The sequence below is a fragment of the Mustelus asterias genome, unplaced genomic scaffold (genome assembly GCF_964213995.1).
Source record: "Mustelus asterias unplaced genomic scaffold, sMusAst1.hap1.1 HAP1_SCAFFOLD_208, whole genome shotgun sequence".
Classification (NCBI taxonomy): domain Eukaryota; kingdom Metazoa; phylum Chordata; class Chondrichthyes; order Carcharhiniformes; family Triakidae; genus Mustelus; species Mustelus asterias.
The window spans coordinates 83,881-99,285 of NW_027590196.1; the positions used below are offsets into that span (position 1 = coordinate 83,881).

General features: G+C 48.1%; 1 protein-coding gene across 1 annotated transcript in view; it reads left to right on the plus strand.

Annotated features, from left to right (window-relative positions):
* LOC144485648 (neurotensin receptor type 1-like) overlaps positions 1-14,743 on the plus strand; it is a 31,386-nt gene extending 16,643 nt beyond the window's left edge. Inside the window, exons 2-3 of the mRNA XM_078203747.1 lie at positions 14,390-14,629; positions 14,727-14,743. Coding sequence (XP_078059873.1) covers positions 14,390-14,629; positions 14,727-14,743 — 257 coding nt within the window. The remainder of the gene's footprint in view (positions 1-14,389; positions 14,630-14,726) is intronic.
* Positions 14,744-15,405: the final 662 nt, after the last annotated feature.

A 15,405-nucleotide genomic window follows, 5' to 3' on the forward strand; every position in this document is an offset into this window, starting at 1 on the left:
TCCACCTGCGAGGCCGATTTAAGAGTCCTATGGACCCGGACCCCAAGGTCCTTCTGATCCTCTACACTGCTAAGAATGGTACCCTTCATATTATACTGCTGCTTCATCCCATTGGATCTGCCAAAATGGATCACTACACACTTATCCGGGTTGAAGTCCATCTGCCACTTCTCCGCCCAGTCTTGCATTCTATCTATGTCTCGCTGCAACTTCTGACATCCCTCCAAACTATCCACAACACCACCTACCTTGGTGTCGTCAGCAAACTTACCAACCCATCCCTCCTCTTCCTCATCCAGGTCATTTATGAAAATGACAAACAGCAAGGGTCCCAGAACAGATCCCTGGGGCACTCCACTGGTCACTGACCTCCATGCAGAGAAAGACCCCTCCACAGCCACTCTCTGCCTTCTGCAGGCAAGCCAGTTCTGGATCCACAAGGCAACAGCCCCTTGGATCCCATGCCCTCTCACTTTCTCAAGAAGTCTTGCATGGGGGACCTTATCGAACGCCTTGCTGAAGTCCATATAGACCACATCCACCGCTCTTCCTTCGTCAATGTGTTTGGTCACATTTTCAAAGAACTCAACCAGGCTCGTAAGGCACGACCTGCCCTTGACAAAGCCGTGCTGACTACTTTTGATCATACTAAACTTCTCTAGATGATCATAAATCCTGTCTCTCAGGATCCTCTCCATCAACTTACCAACCACTGAGGTTAGACTCACCGGTCTACTCCTGTCCCGTAATGGGCCTACATCTGCATATTTCCGTGATCCTGATGCGCATCAATTGAACACGAGGCACGAAGCTTCGGTAACAGAAGGCTTTTATTGTCTAACAATGGAACTTAATAGAACGTTAACACACTATCCCAGACTGACGAGGTCCCGCCCGAGCAGGGGGTCTTATACCACTCCCAGGAGGCGGAGCCCGACTGGGATGTGCCACAACAGTAACCACAGGTGTATCAATCCCACAGTGGGAACACCCTAGCCCAACAACAACATTAGAACAATCCCACAGTGGGAACCAACGATGGTTCACCACATTCACTCCTCCTTTGAGAACAAAGGCCGGCGGCGTACGAAAACAGACTAAAATGTCAACAGATTATAAGTTCAGACGGTCTGGAGGACCGCACCGTCGTTGTGACCTCCTCAATACCGGCGGTGACACCAGAGTAGGTGCTTGCGGTGGCGTTCTCCCCAAAGCAGCGTCCAGCCGTTCTCCCACGGACTCACAGGCCGGTTGACCCTGATGAAGCGGTAGTGCAGGGGATCCCGGTACATTCTGCAATGGCGCCGATCTCTGGGGCTCAGGCAAGCTGTGCATTGGAGTAAAACTGTTAAGCACTGGTCCCGGTGCTGTCTGCGCCACGTCCGGGGGAGAAATAAGGGATAAGGGATTCGTCACTGGGGGTATGGGAGCGACAGGAGTTGCTACGTCCCCTGCGGGCGCCAGGTCTCGGATCGAGACTGTGTCCTCTCGCCCATCAGGATATGCCACATAGGCATACTGAGGGTTGGCGTGGAGGAAGTGGACCTGTTCGACCAAGGGGTCAGACTTGCGGGCCCTTACATGTCGCCGCAGAAGGACGGGTCCTGGGTACGTCAACCAGGCTGGTAAAGATATCCCCGAGGACGACTTCCGAGGGAATGAGAACATCCTCTCGTGGGGAGTAGCATTGGTTGCCGTACACAGGAGGGAGCGAATGGAGTGAAGCGCGTTAGGGAGGACCTCCTGCCAATGGGAGACTGGAAGGCCTTTGGACTTCAGCGCCAATAGGACAGCCTTCCAGACTGTAGCATTCTCTCTTTCCACCTGTCCATTACCCCTAGGGTTGTAACTCGTGGTCCTACTAGAGGCAATCCCGTATGAGAGCAGGAATTGCCTCAAGTCATTACTCATGAACGACGAGCCCCTGTCGCTATGGATATAGCTGGGGTACCCGAACAGGGTAAAAAGATCACGGAATGCCTTGATCACCATGGCAGTCGACGTGTCCGCGCAGGGGACAACAAACGGGAACCGGGAGAACTCATCTATTATGTTCAGAAAGTACAAGTTCCGATCTGTTGAGGGAAGGGGGCCCTTAAAATCCACACTCAGCCTCTCGAAGGGGCGAGTGGCCTTGACCAAATGTGCCCGGTCAGGTTGGTAAAAGTGCGGTTTGCATTCCGCGCAAATCCGACAGCTCCTTGTCACCGACCTGACGTCCTCCACCAAGTAAGGCAGGTTGCGGGCTTTGACAAAGTGGTAGAGCCGAGTGACCCCAGGATGGCACAGGTCATTATGGAGGGCGTTCAAGCGATCCTCCTGCATAGTAGCGCATGTTCCGCGCGAGAGGGCATCCGAGGGCTCATTGAGTTTCCCTGGACGATACATGATATCGTAGTTATAGGTGGAGAGTTCAATTCTCCACCGCAAGATCTTATCATTCTTGATCTTGCCCCTCTGCGTGTTGTTGAACATGAACGCCACGGACCGCTGGTCCGTGATCAGGGTGAACCGCTTTCCCGCCAGGTAATGGCGCCAGTGTCTGACGGCCTCCACAATGGCCTGGGCCTCCTTTTCCACCGCTGAATGCCGAATTTCGGGGCCTTGGAGGGTGCGGGAAAAAAATGCGACGGGCCTGCCCGCCTGGTTAAGTGTGGCGGCCAGGGCGAAATCAGATGCATCGCTTTCCACCTGAAAAGGGATGGATTCGTCTACAGCGTGCATCGTAACTTTCGCGATGTCGTGTTTCAATTCCTTGAAGGCCAATTGGGCCTCTGGCGTGAGTGGAAAAGTCGTGGACTTAATAAGCGGACAGGCTTTGTCCGCGTAGTTGGGGACCCACTGCGCATAATAGGAGAAGAAGCCTAGGCATCTTCTCAGTGCTTTTGTGCTAGCGGGCAAGGGAAGTTCAGCAAGGGGGCGCATACGGTCTGGATCAGGGCCAATGACCCCGTTTTCCACCACGTATCCCAGGATGGCTAACCGGCGCGTACGGAATACACACTTCTCCCTGTTGTAGGTCAAATTCAGGCGAGATGCAGTGCGTAAAAAGTTCTGGAGATTTGTGTCATGGTCCTGCTGATCACGGCCGCAGATGGTGACATTATCCAGGTACGGGAAGGTAGCCCGCAGCCTGTTCTGGTCCACCATTCGGTCCATAGCACGCTGGAAGACCGAGACCCCATTGGTGACACCAAATGGAACCCTAAGAAACTGATACAGACGACCATCCGCCTCAAAGGCCGTGTAGTGTCGGTCTTCTGGGCGAATGGGGAGTTGGTGGTAGGCGGACGTAAGGTCTATGGTGGAGAACACCCGGTACTGCGCAATCTGATTGACCATATCAGATATGCGCGGGAGGGGATACGCATCCAGCTGCGTATATCGATTAATGGTCTGACTGTAATCAATGACCATCCGGGGTTTGTTCCCGCTCTTGACCACCACAACCTGTGCTCTCCACGGACTAACACTGGGCTGTATGATCCCTTCTTTGAGGAGTCGCTGAACCTCAGATCTGATGAAGATCCGATCTTCAGTGCTGTAACGCCTACTTTTAGTAGCGATGGGCTTGCAGCCTGGTACCAGATTCTTGAATAAAGAGGGTGTGGTGATCTTTAATGTAGAAAGATTGCATGCGGGGCGCTTTGGACAATTTGGAGACTGCAGCTGTTCCCCTACTGTCAGCGAAGGGAGTGGCCCACCGTACTGTAGGATCACACTCTTCATGTGGACCATAAAGTTTAGTCCGAGGAGAATTGGTGCGCAAAGATGCGGCAACACAAGGAGCCTGAATCGCTCGTAAATTGTGCCTTGCACTTTCAACGTTACCACACAACGTCCTAGCACAGGGACAGACCGGGACCTTGATGCCATAGAGATTGTCTGTTTGGCAGGTTGAATCTGGAGTCCACACCTCTTTACAGTGTCAGGGTGAATAAAGCTCTCAGTGCTCCCGCTGTCAAACAGACAATAAATTGCACGACCATTTACCTGTATATCCATCATCGAACAGTCAAGCCTGTGATGCTTAGCCTGGTTCAGAGTGATCGACGCCACCGTTGGTCCGTGAACATCACTGCAGGCAGCTGAGGTCGATGCTGAGGACCCCTGCTGGTCGCTCATGGTCATCGTCGACCAAAATGGCCGCCCCCATGAATCGCACATGGGTGAGGGCGCCAAATGTAGCGACTCCTGGTGGTCATCCTCCTCCGACTCCGTCGACCGCAATGGCGTCGTCCTGGACTCGCACGTGGACGAACCCCGTGAGTACTTCGACGTCGATGGTGATGATCCCCGTTCCGAAGGGTCACAGGCCGCACTGCCGTTCTTGGGCTTCGATCTGCACACCTTCGCATAATGCCCCTTTTTACCGCACAGGTTACAGACTACCGCTTTAGCGGAACACTTTTGTCGTGGATGCTTGGCTCCTCCGCAGAAGTAGCACCGCGGGCCGCATGGGGCTGCAGCCGTCGTCGGGTCTACATGGGAGCACGCCATAACACTGCACTTCGAGCCCGTGGGGCGAGGAGGGATTTGCGACTGCTCCTGCCACGTTGTCTCCACGTGGTCCTCCGGATACAGGACCAAGCTCTTCGAAGCCGCCTCAAGCATTTCAGCCAATTCCATAGCTTGGGTCAGGTTGAGATTCCCCTTTTCTAGCAGCTTGAGACGGATGTATGAAGACCCTACCCCTGCCACAAACGCATCTCGGGCGAGGTCATACATATACTGCTCAGCCGACACAGCTTTGCAGTCACAGCCCCTGGCAAGCTGCAAGAGCTCATTGGCGTAATCCTACATGGTTTCGCCCAACTGCCGACGTCGTGTAGCGAGGAGGTAACGAGCGTGGATCTCGTTGGGAGGTTTCGTGTAGCGCTTTTTTAAAAGCTCGAGGGCCCTAGGGTAAGTGGTGGCCGCACGGATCGCGAGGTAGACTGTGTCGCTTACCCTCGCATGGAGGACCCGGAGTCTGTCCTCATCTGTGGTGACCACTGCGGAGGCTGCCAGGTAGTCTTCAAAACACTTCAGCCAGTGGTCGAAGGTGTTAGAAGCACCCACCGCACATGGATCTAGCGTCAGACGTTCTGGCTTTAGGATTTGCTCCATACTCTCCTTTCTTTTTCCCTTCCGTCGAGAGCTTAATGTTAGACAATAAAATTGATGCGCATCAATTGAACACGAGGCACGAAGCTTCGGTAACAGAAGGCTTTTATTGTCTAACAATGGAACTTAATAGAACGTTAACACACTATCCCAGACTGACGAGGTCCCGCCCGAGCAGGGGGTCTTATACCTCTCCCAGGAGGCGGAGCCCGACTGGGATGTGCCACAACAGTAACAACCACAGGTGTATCAATCCCACAGTGGGAACACCCTAGCCCAACAACAACATTAGAACAATCCCACAGTGGGAACCAACAATGGTTCACCACAGATCTATCCACAAACAGGACCAAATCTGGTGCCTCCAGGGGCACATCTTTTATTCTACTCTCCTCTGCCTCTTCGTCTACGTCCCCACATGAGTGGGGAGACCCTTCACCTAACATTCCTTCTGCGGGGTTCATTCCCATGTCTCGTGCAATGGTGATGGACTTAGTGGGTGGGAGAAGCACTGCCTCCCACTTCGCCCTTCTCATATTTGAGACAGACCGCAATTTTCCTGTGTTCAGCATTTCCACCAAGGTATGTTTGGTGTGTGAAACAATATTCCCCGTCATGACGATGGGCTCGCTGACCTTTACTGCCCATGCCGCACAATCTGGTGCGGCTATACATCTGGGTAACCCGGTTACTACGGGGCCCTCCGCTTGGAATAATAACCCACGGGTCACTGTTTGTCCCCATGGACCTGTGTGACTACTGCCGAATAAAACCCCCCCTCGTTATTACAATAGATATGAAAATGTTTACTAGCGTCAGGCAGTCCAAGTCCTGGAGCCTTCATTAGTTCTACTTTTAGTTTACTATATGCCCTTTCCTGTTCTGATCCCCATTCTATAACTTCTGGAGCGGGTTTCCCCCCTTTTACTAGCCTTTGTATTGGTTCGGCGAGCCTTGCGAATTCTGGTATAAAGTTGCGGCTGTAATTAAACAACCCCAAAACCTTCCTTACCCCTTGGACGGTTACTGGTCTTGGCATTTGCTGTATGGCTGTTTTCCTGTCCAATGGCATTTCTTTGGTCCCCTGGGATATCAGGTGTCCCAAATATAACACCTGCGCTTTCCCTATTTGGGCCTTCCTGGGGCTCGCCTTTAGTCCCTGTTCGTCTAAGTGTTTCAGGACTGAGTATAGTGCCGTCTGGTGATTATCTACACTCGGTCAATTCCACCACTCCTGTTCGTTCGTATCGGGATTTTGCAAACAACATTGGCAAGCCAGATACCTCTTCGTCTTTCCTTTGATTCTCACATTCACTGATCCCTCTTCTTATGGATTCATGAAGGGAAAGTCGTGTTTGACGAATCTACTGGACTTTTATGAAGATGTCACTAGTGCGGTTGACAGAGGGGAACCGGTGGATGTGGTGTTTTTAGATTTCCAGAAGGCGTTCGATAAGGTGCCTCACAAAAGGTTGCTGCAGAAGATTGGGGTACACGGAGTTAGGGGTAAGGTGTTGGCGTGGATTGGGGGTTGGCTATCTAACAGGAAGCAGAGAGTTGGGATAAATGGGTGCTTTTCTGGTTGGCAGTTGGTGACCAGTGGCGTGCCGCAGGGATCGGTGCTGGGGCCTCAATTGTTTACCATTTACATAGATGATCTGGAGGAGGGGACTGAATGTAGGGTATTCAAGTTTGCTGATGACACGAAGGTGAGTGGGAAAGCGAATTGCGTGGAGGACGCGGAAAGTCTGCAGAGAGATTTTGATAGGCTGAGTGAGTGGGCGAGGATCTGGCAGATGGAATATAACGTTAGCAAATGTGAGGTTATCCACTTTGGAAGAAATAATAGTAAATTGGAGTATTATTTAAATGGAGAAAAATTACATCGTGCGACTGTGCAGAGGGACCTGGGGGTCCTTGTGCACGAATCGCAAAAACTCAGTCTGCAGGTGCAGCAGGTGATCAAGAAGGCGAATGGAATGTTGGCCTTTATCGCGAGGGGGATAGAATATAAAAGCAGGGAGGTCTTTCTGCAACTGTACAAGGCACTGGTGAGGCTGCAACTGGAGTACTGTGTGCAGTTTTGGTCCCCTTATTTGCGAAAGGATATATTGGTCTTGGAAGGAGTGCAGAGAAGGTTCACCAGGTTGATACCGGAGATGAGGGGTGCAGCTTATGAGGAGAGATTAAACAGATTGGGTCTGTACTCGTTGGAGTTTAGAAGGATGAGGGGTGATCTTATAGAGACATATAAGATAATGAAGGGGCTGGATAGGGTAGAGGTGGAGAGATTCTTTCCACTTAGAAGGGAAACCAGAACTAGAGGGCACAGCCTCAAAATAGGGGGGGCCGGTTCAGAACAGAGTTGAGGGGGAACTTCTTCTCCCAGAGGGTAGTGAATCTCTGGAATTCTCTGCCCATTGAAGTGGTGGAGGCTTCCTCGTTGAATATGTTTAAATCACGGGTAGATCGTTTTCTGATCGATAAGGGAATTAGGGGTTATGGGGAGCAGGCGGGTAAGTGGAACTGATTCGCTTCAGATCAGCCATGATCTTGTTGAATGGCGGGGCAGGCTCGAAGGGCCAGATGGCCTACTCCTGCACCTATTTCTTATGTTCTTATGTTCTTAATTGTTTTATTGTGGTAATTCTGCTCCAATAAGTGGGAACATTCCCTAATACTCTCTGAATCTCTGTTTTACACTGGGTGACGGGTTTATAATTTTACTTTTGGCTGTGCACCAGTTCCCCTCCGGGTTACTGGTGCTGAGTTGTATTCTAGCACTTCCCACTCCTCAGGAGGAGCGGGTGGTCCCTGTGTGGACTCATTAGGAGGTAGAGGAACAGTATCCCCTCTCCATTGTTTTTCTTCGAAGACTTGGTTTTGTTTCTCCAATTCTCTTATTCTGAATTCTAACTCTCTAATCTTTTCTTTATCTTGCTCAATTAGTCCAGCTAACTGATGCATTAACAATACTCCTATCTTCTTTGCCTCATTTCTCTTTTCTTTATATATCCATGTTTTCTGCTACTCTAAGGTCTGAGACGTATCCCAGCCATCCTTTTGCATCGTCTTTATTAATGCTTTTTTCTTTGATAAGTACATGTCAATGAGAGGACCTGCAGATCCCCTCATCCTTCATTATCTGCCATTTTGCAGACTTCACTACCGCCCTTTGGAGCCCTACAGTGCCTGACAAAGTGACCCAGTTTCCTACAATTATGGCACGCACCCCTTGGTTTAGCTCCTCCACTGTTTGCACTAACATTTTCCTGTTTTATTTGTAGGGTATAGTTTCTCATCTGGTCCATCTCTAATTCCAGATGCCCATTCCACTAATTCATCATAAGTCTGGGTATTGAAAACTCCCATTTTAAGGATTTTTTTGGTGAGCTGGCGACAGCCCGTCTTTAAATGCTTGTAAAAAGGCTCTATCTGTTCGGGCAGTTTCAGGTACTCCCCAACATTCTTGGTATATTCTAAAGAGTCGCTCCCCAAATTCATAGGCTCTTTCACCCCTTTGTTGTTTAACATTTTAATTTTTTTCTTTGACATCAGCCCATTTCTTACCCGAGACTGAAACCTGTTCAATTAATCCGGCCAATTGATGAACTAAGAGAACTCCAATTTTCTTAGTTTTGTTTTTCTTTTCCTTTTCCAACCATTGTCGTTGTTGGTCTAGTGGATGGTCTAAATCCCATCCCCCTTTTATCATCTGTTTTATGAGTCTGTCCCTCTTAGTCATAAATTCATTTATCAGGGACCCAGGGGGTCCCCACTGTCTTTGTCCCGCCATAACACTGATAAGTTTATACTCACCGCCTGGAGTGACTTATTCTCCCTTCTCGCTCTCCCCCTCCCAGGTCGCTCTTATCGGAGTCCGGTGATACCTGTAAGGGTTGATCACATCCCTCCGTACCACCGCTTATTCTATTTTTTTTAAGCCGGCTTCTCCTTAGAAGGCCTTTCCTTCTAACTCTTACACATGAAGGCTTTTCCTTCAAACTCCGGCGATCACTTAGACAGTCTCTATCTCACTCACGTCTGAACATCACACACTCTTATCACAGATGATTACCCACTGCAGTTTGACCCACTCTATTTAAAGTTCGGTAATCTATTCCGGTGTCCCGGTTGTGGCCATTCAACCGGACCGTAAACAGATTATCCCGGTCGAGCCCCCAATTGTTGCAGGTAAAAAAACCTCTGGCACTATTAATGGATCAAAATGCAGGTTTATTTTCACAATTGTGGGAGAAGTGAGGTTCCTAACAGTGGACCCCCAGCCTTCTCATCGAACACAAGTAAGAACAGAGTTTATATATGTCCCGGGCCCCGCCCTCATTACATTGCAATTCTCTAAGATGTCTGTCTTTGTTCATAAGAACATAAGAAATAGGAGCAGGAGTAGGCCATCTAGCCCCTCGAGCCTGCCCCGCCATTCAATAAGATCATGGCTGATCTGACGTGGATCAGTACCACTTACCCGCCAGATCCCCATAACCCTTAATTCCCTTACCGATCAGGAATCCATCCATCCGCGCTTTAAACATATTCAGCGAGGTAGCCTCCACCACCTCAGTGGGCAGAGAATTCCAGAGATTCACCACCCTCTGGGAGAAGAAGTTCCTCCTCAACTCTGTCTTAAACCGACCCCCCTTTATTTTGAGGCTGTGTCCTCTAGTTTTAACTTCCTTACTAAGTGGAAAGAATCTCTCCGCCTCCACCCTATCCAGCCCCCGCATTATCTTATAAGTCTCCATAAGATCCCCCCTCATCCTTCTAAACTCCAACGAGTACAAACCCAATCTCCTCAGCCTCTCCTCATAATCCAAACCCCTCATCTCCGGTATCAACCTGGTGAACCTTCTCTGCACTCCCTCCAATGCCAATATATCCTTCCTCATATAAGGGGACCAATACTGCACACAGTATTCCAGCTGTGGCCTCACCAATGCCCTGTACAGGTGCATCAAGACATCCCTGCTTTTATATTCTATCCCCCTCGCGATATAGGCCAACATCCCATTTGCCTTCTTGATCACCTGTTGTACCTGCAGACTGGGCTTTTGCGTCTCATGCACAAGGACCCCCAGGTCCCTTTGCACGGTAGCATGTTTTAATTTGTTTCCATTGAGATAGTAATCCCATTTGTTATTATTTCCTCCAAAGTGTATAACCTCGCATTTCTCAACGTTATACTCCATTTGCCATATCCTCGCCCACTCACTCAGCCTGTCCAAATCTCTCTGCAGATCTTCTCCGTCCTCCACACGATTCACTTTTCCACTTATCTTTGTGTCGTCTGCAAACTTCGTTACCCTACACTCCGTCCCCTCCTCTAGATCATCTATATAAATGGTAAATAGTTGCGGCCCGAGTACCGATCCCTGCTGCACGCCACTAGTTACCTTCCTCCAACCAGAAAAACACCCATTTATTCCGACTCTTTGCTTCCTGTCGGATAGCCAGTCCCCAATCCACTTTAACACACTACCCCCAACTCCGTGTGCCCTAATCTTCTTCAGCAGCCTTTTATGGGGCACCTTATCAAACGCCTTTTGGAAATCCAAAAACACCGCATCCACCGGTTCTCCTCCATCAACCGCCCTACTCACATCTTCATAAAAATCCAACATGTTCGTCAAGCACGACTTTCCCCTCATGAATCCATGCTGCGTCTGATTGATCGAACCATTTCTATCCAGATGCCCTGCTATCTCCTCTTTAATAATGGATTCCAGCATTTTCCCTACTACAGACGTTAAGCTGACCGGCCTATAGTTACCCGCCTTTTGTCTCCTTCCTTTTTTAAACAGCGGCGTGACATTAGCCGTTTTCCAATCAACCGGCACTATCCCAGAATGCAACGAGTTTTGATAAATAATCACTAACGCATCCACTATTACCTCTGACATTTCTTTCAATACCCTGGGATGCATTCCATCCGGACTCGGGGACTTGTCCACCTTCAGTCCCATTAGTCTACCCAGCACTGCCTCTCTGGTAACATTAATTGTATTAAGTATTTCTCCTGCTGCCAACCCTCTATCGTTAATATTTGGCAAACTATTTGTGTCCTCCACCGTGAAGACCGACACAAAAAACTTATTTAAAGACTCAGCCATATCCTCATTTCCCACTATTAACTCCCCCCTCTCGTCCTCCAAGGGTCCAACATTCACTCTAGCCACTCTATTCCTTTTTATATATTTATAAAAACTTTTACTATCATTTTTTATATTAATTGCTAGCCTAGCTTCATAGTCTATCCTTCCTTTCTTTATCGCTTTCTTAGTCTCTCTTTGTTGTTTCTTAAATTTTTCCCAATCACTTGTTTCTCCACTATTTTTGGCCACTCTGTACGCAGCTGTTTTTATTTTAATACTCTCCTTTATTTCCTTCGTTATCCACGGCTGGTTCTCCCTTTTCTTACAATCCTTGTTTTTTGCTGGAATATATTTTTGCTGAGAACTGAAAAGGATCTCCTTAAAAATCCTCCACTGTTCCTCAGCTATCCTACCTGCCAGCCTGCTCTCCCAGTCTACCTTAGCCAATTCATCCCTCATCCTATCATATTTCCCTCTGTTCAAACAGAGGACACTGGTTTGGGACCAAACTTTCTCCTCTTCCATCTGAATCAGAAATTCGACCATATTGTGGTCACTAGACCCAAGAGGGTCCTTCACAATAAGATCCTTAATTCTACCTACCTCGTTACACAATACCAGATCCAAAATAGCTCGTTCCCTCGTCGGTTCCGTAACATGCTGTTCAAGGAAACTATCCCGACAGCATTCTAAGAACTCTTCCTCCATTCCACCCTTACCGACTTGAGTCTGCCAGTCAATGTGCATGTTGAAGTTCATGGTGAGATTCTTGTTGTATTAGCAGTATCTTCCTCTGCGTAGTTTGTTCGATCTCCAAGGCCACAATTGTTCGTCATTTATATCCTTGAAACAACATCACAGGTTTTGCACAAACAAGTTAACTAATATACATACAGGTTTGTATAATACTTTATATCAGGATAAGATGAATAACGTATGATGAATATATATATATAAATCTATGGTGATTCAAAGACAGAAGGCATACATGTCAACTCCATCGTGTTAAACAAAGGTACATGAAAATGGAGACTGTTTAGCTTATTTCAAGCTTGGTTAATCGCATTTCTGAATAACAGTGGAGACAGCAAAAAATAGCAGTTCCTCTTATCTGGTACAGACATGAAAAACACCGAACTCTGACGAAAACATGAACTCTGCAGTGTTCTCAACAAAATCACAGAGTTCGGGTCTTAATGCTTAAGTGTGACAAAGTTCATTAACCCATTCCTGACTTCAATGAGGTAGATAGTCAACATCTATTCCCAAAGGTAGGGGAATCCAAAACTAGAGGCCATAGGTTTAAGGCGAGAGGAGAGAGATACAACCTTATTGTTAGCAATTCTGGAAAGGGTAAAAATAGATAAGTCCCCTGGGCCGGATGGGATTTATCCTAGGATTCTCTGGGAGGCTAGAGAGGAGATTGCAGAGCCTTTGGCTTTGATCTTTGTGTCATCATTGTCTACAGGAACAGTGCCAGAAGACTGGAGGATAGCAAATGTTGTCCCCTTGTTCAAGAAGGGGAGTAGGGACAACCCTGGTAACTATAGACCGGTGAGCCTTACTTCTGTTGTGGGCAAAGTATTGGAAAGGATTATAAGAGATAGGATTTATAATCACCTAGAAAGGAATAATTTGATTAGGGATAGTCAGCACAGTTTTGTGAAGGGTAGGTCGTGCCTCATAAACCTTATTGAGTTCTTTGAGAAGGTGACCAAAGAGGTGGATGAGGATAAAGCGGTTGATGTGGTGTATATGGATTTCAGCAAAGCGTTTGATAAGGTTCCCCATGGTAAGCTTTTGCAGAACGTACGGACACATGGGAGTGAGGGTGATTTAGTGGTTTGGATCAGGAATTGGCTAGCTGTAAGAAAACAGAGGGTGGTGGTTGATGGGAAATATTCATCCTGGAGTTCAGTTACTAGTGGTGTACCGCAAGGATCTGTTTTGGGGCCACTGCTGTTTGTCATTTTTATTAATGACCTGGATGATGGCGTGGAAGGATGGATTAGTAAATTTGCGGATGACACTAAAGTCGGTGGAGTTGTAGACAGTACAGAGGGAAGTGGCAGGTTACAGAGGGACATAGATAAGCTGCAGAGCTGGGCTGAGAGGTGGCAAATGGAGTTTAATGTGGAAAAGTGTGAGGTGATTCACTTTGGAAGGAGTAACAGGAATACAGAGTACTGGGCTAATGGTAAGATACTTGGTAGTGTGGATGAACAGAGGGATCTGGGTGTCCATGTGCATAGATCCCTGAAAGTTGGCACTCAGGTTGATAGGGTTGTTAAGAAGGCGTACGGTGTGTTAGCTTTTATTGGTAGAGGGATTGAGTTTCGGAGCCAGGAGGTCATGCTGCAACTGTACAAAACTCTGGTGCGGCCGCATTTGGAGTATTGCGTACAGTTCTGATCGCCGCATTATAGGAAAGATGTGGAAGTGTTGGAAAGGGTGCAGAGGAGATTTACCAGGATGTTGCCTGGTATGGTGGGAAAATCGTATGAGGAAAGGCTGAGGGGCTTGAGGTTGTTTTTGTTAGAGAGAAGAAGGTAAAGAGGTGACTTAATAGAGGCATACAAGATGATCAGAGGATTAGATAGGGTGGATAGTGAGAGCCTTTTTCCTCGGATGATGATGGCTAGCACGAGGGGACATAGCTTTAAATTGAGGGGTGAGAGATATAGGACAGATGTTAGAGGTAGGTTCTTTACTCAGAGAGTAATAAGGGCATGGAATGCCCTGCCTGCAGCAGTGGTGGACTCGTCAACATTAAGAGCATTCAAATGGTTATTGGATAAACATATGGATGATATTGGAATAGTGTAGATTAGAGTGGCTTTAGATTGGTTCCACTGGTCGGCGCAACATCGAGGGCTGAAGGGCCTGTACTGCGCTGTAATGTTCTATGTAACATAAAAATCATTTTACTCATTCTCAGCATGCAGATGACACAGCATATCATCGCAATACATCCAAAATGAGGTCAGGGGAAGGCGATGGCCCAGCAAGGCTAACAGATTTCTCTTGGTCTTTGATCACATTTCCTTACTTACTGATTTTCCAGCACATTATTGCTGAACCTACCAAATGAAATAAATTGATCCCTGCACGATGCAAAAGTTGAATGTTACTCAATAGGATGCTGATTGATTGTGCTTTTTCTCTCTTTTCAGGAGCCGTTGTCGTTGCCTTTTTCGTTTGTAACTGTCCTGATACAGCTGCCACCCTGATGCACATTTACACAGAGAACTGGTCTACAAGTGTTTACACGATCTACACCTGGCTGAAGTCATACTTATCACTGCCATTATGGTATGTGAACAGTGCTCTAGACCCCATTCTCTTCTGCATTTCCTCTTCCTCCTTCCGGAGTGCTGGCAAAGAAAGTCTTGCACCCTTACTCCCCAAGATTGGTAGGTCACTGAATGGTCACAAGCTACATGTCTCATGCATTAGCCTCTCCCAGAACTGGACCAGGAATCAGTTAACAGTGCCCTCACTCACATGCAGGTCCACCTGGACTCTAAGTTCCTGCAGTGGAGAACTCCCTGATCCATATAATCAGACACAGCAGGGAAGAGGTCTTGAACTGCTTTCCTTGAGGGGTCTCTTAGAACAGAGTCACCAGCAGATCCCTTCCCACTGGAGTCTCAGAGCAGCAGATCCCTCCCTCAGACTCTCAGGCCAGGAAAATCTCTCCCTCAAACTCACAGACCAGCGGATTCCCCTGTCAGACTCTCTGACCAGCAGAACACCTTCCGCAGACTCTCACTCCAGTAAACCCTTTCCCTCAGATTCTCAGACCAGCAAACCCTTTCCCTCAGACTCTCAGATCAGCAAACTCTCTCTCTCAGACTCACAGACGAGCAAACCCTCCCCCTCATACTCACAGATCAGCAAATTCTCTCCCTCATGAGTCTATCAAATCAGCTCCCCTCCTCAAAGGTATTTTAGTAGAGTGGTAATTTGGGCAAAGAAATGGCAGATGGAGTTCAATCCAGATAAATGTGAAGTGATGCATTTTGGTAGAACTAACGTAGGGGGGGAGCTATACGATAAATGGCAGAACCATAAAGGGTGTAGATACGCAGAGGGACCTGGGTGTGCAAGTCCACAGATCCTTGAAGGTGACGTCACAGGTGGAGAAGGTAGTGAAGAAGGCATATGGCATGCTTGCCTTTATAGGATG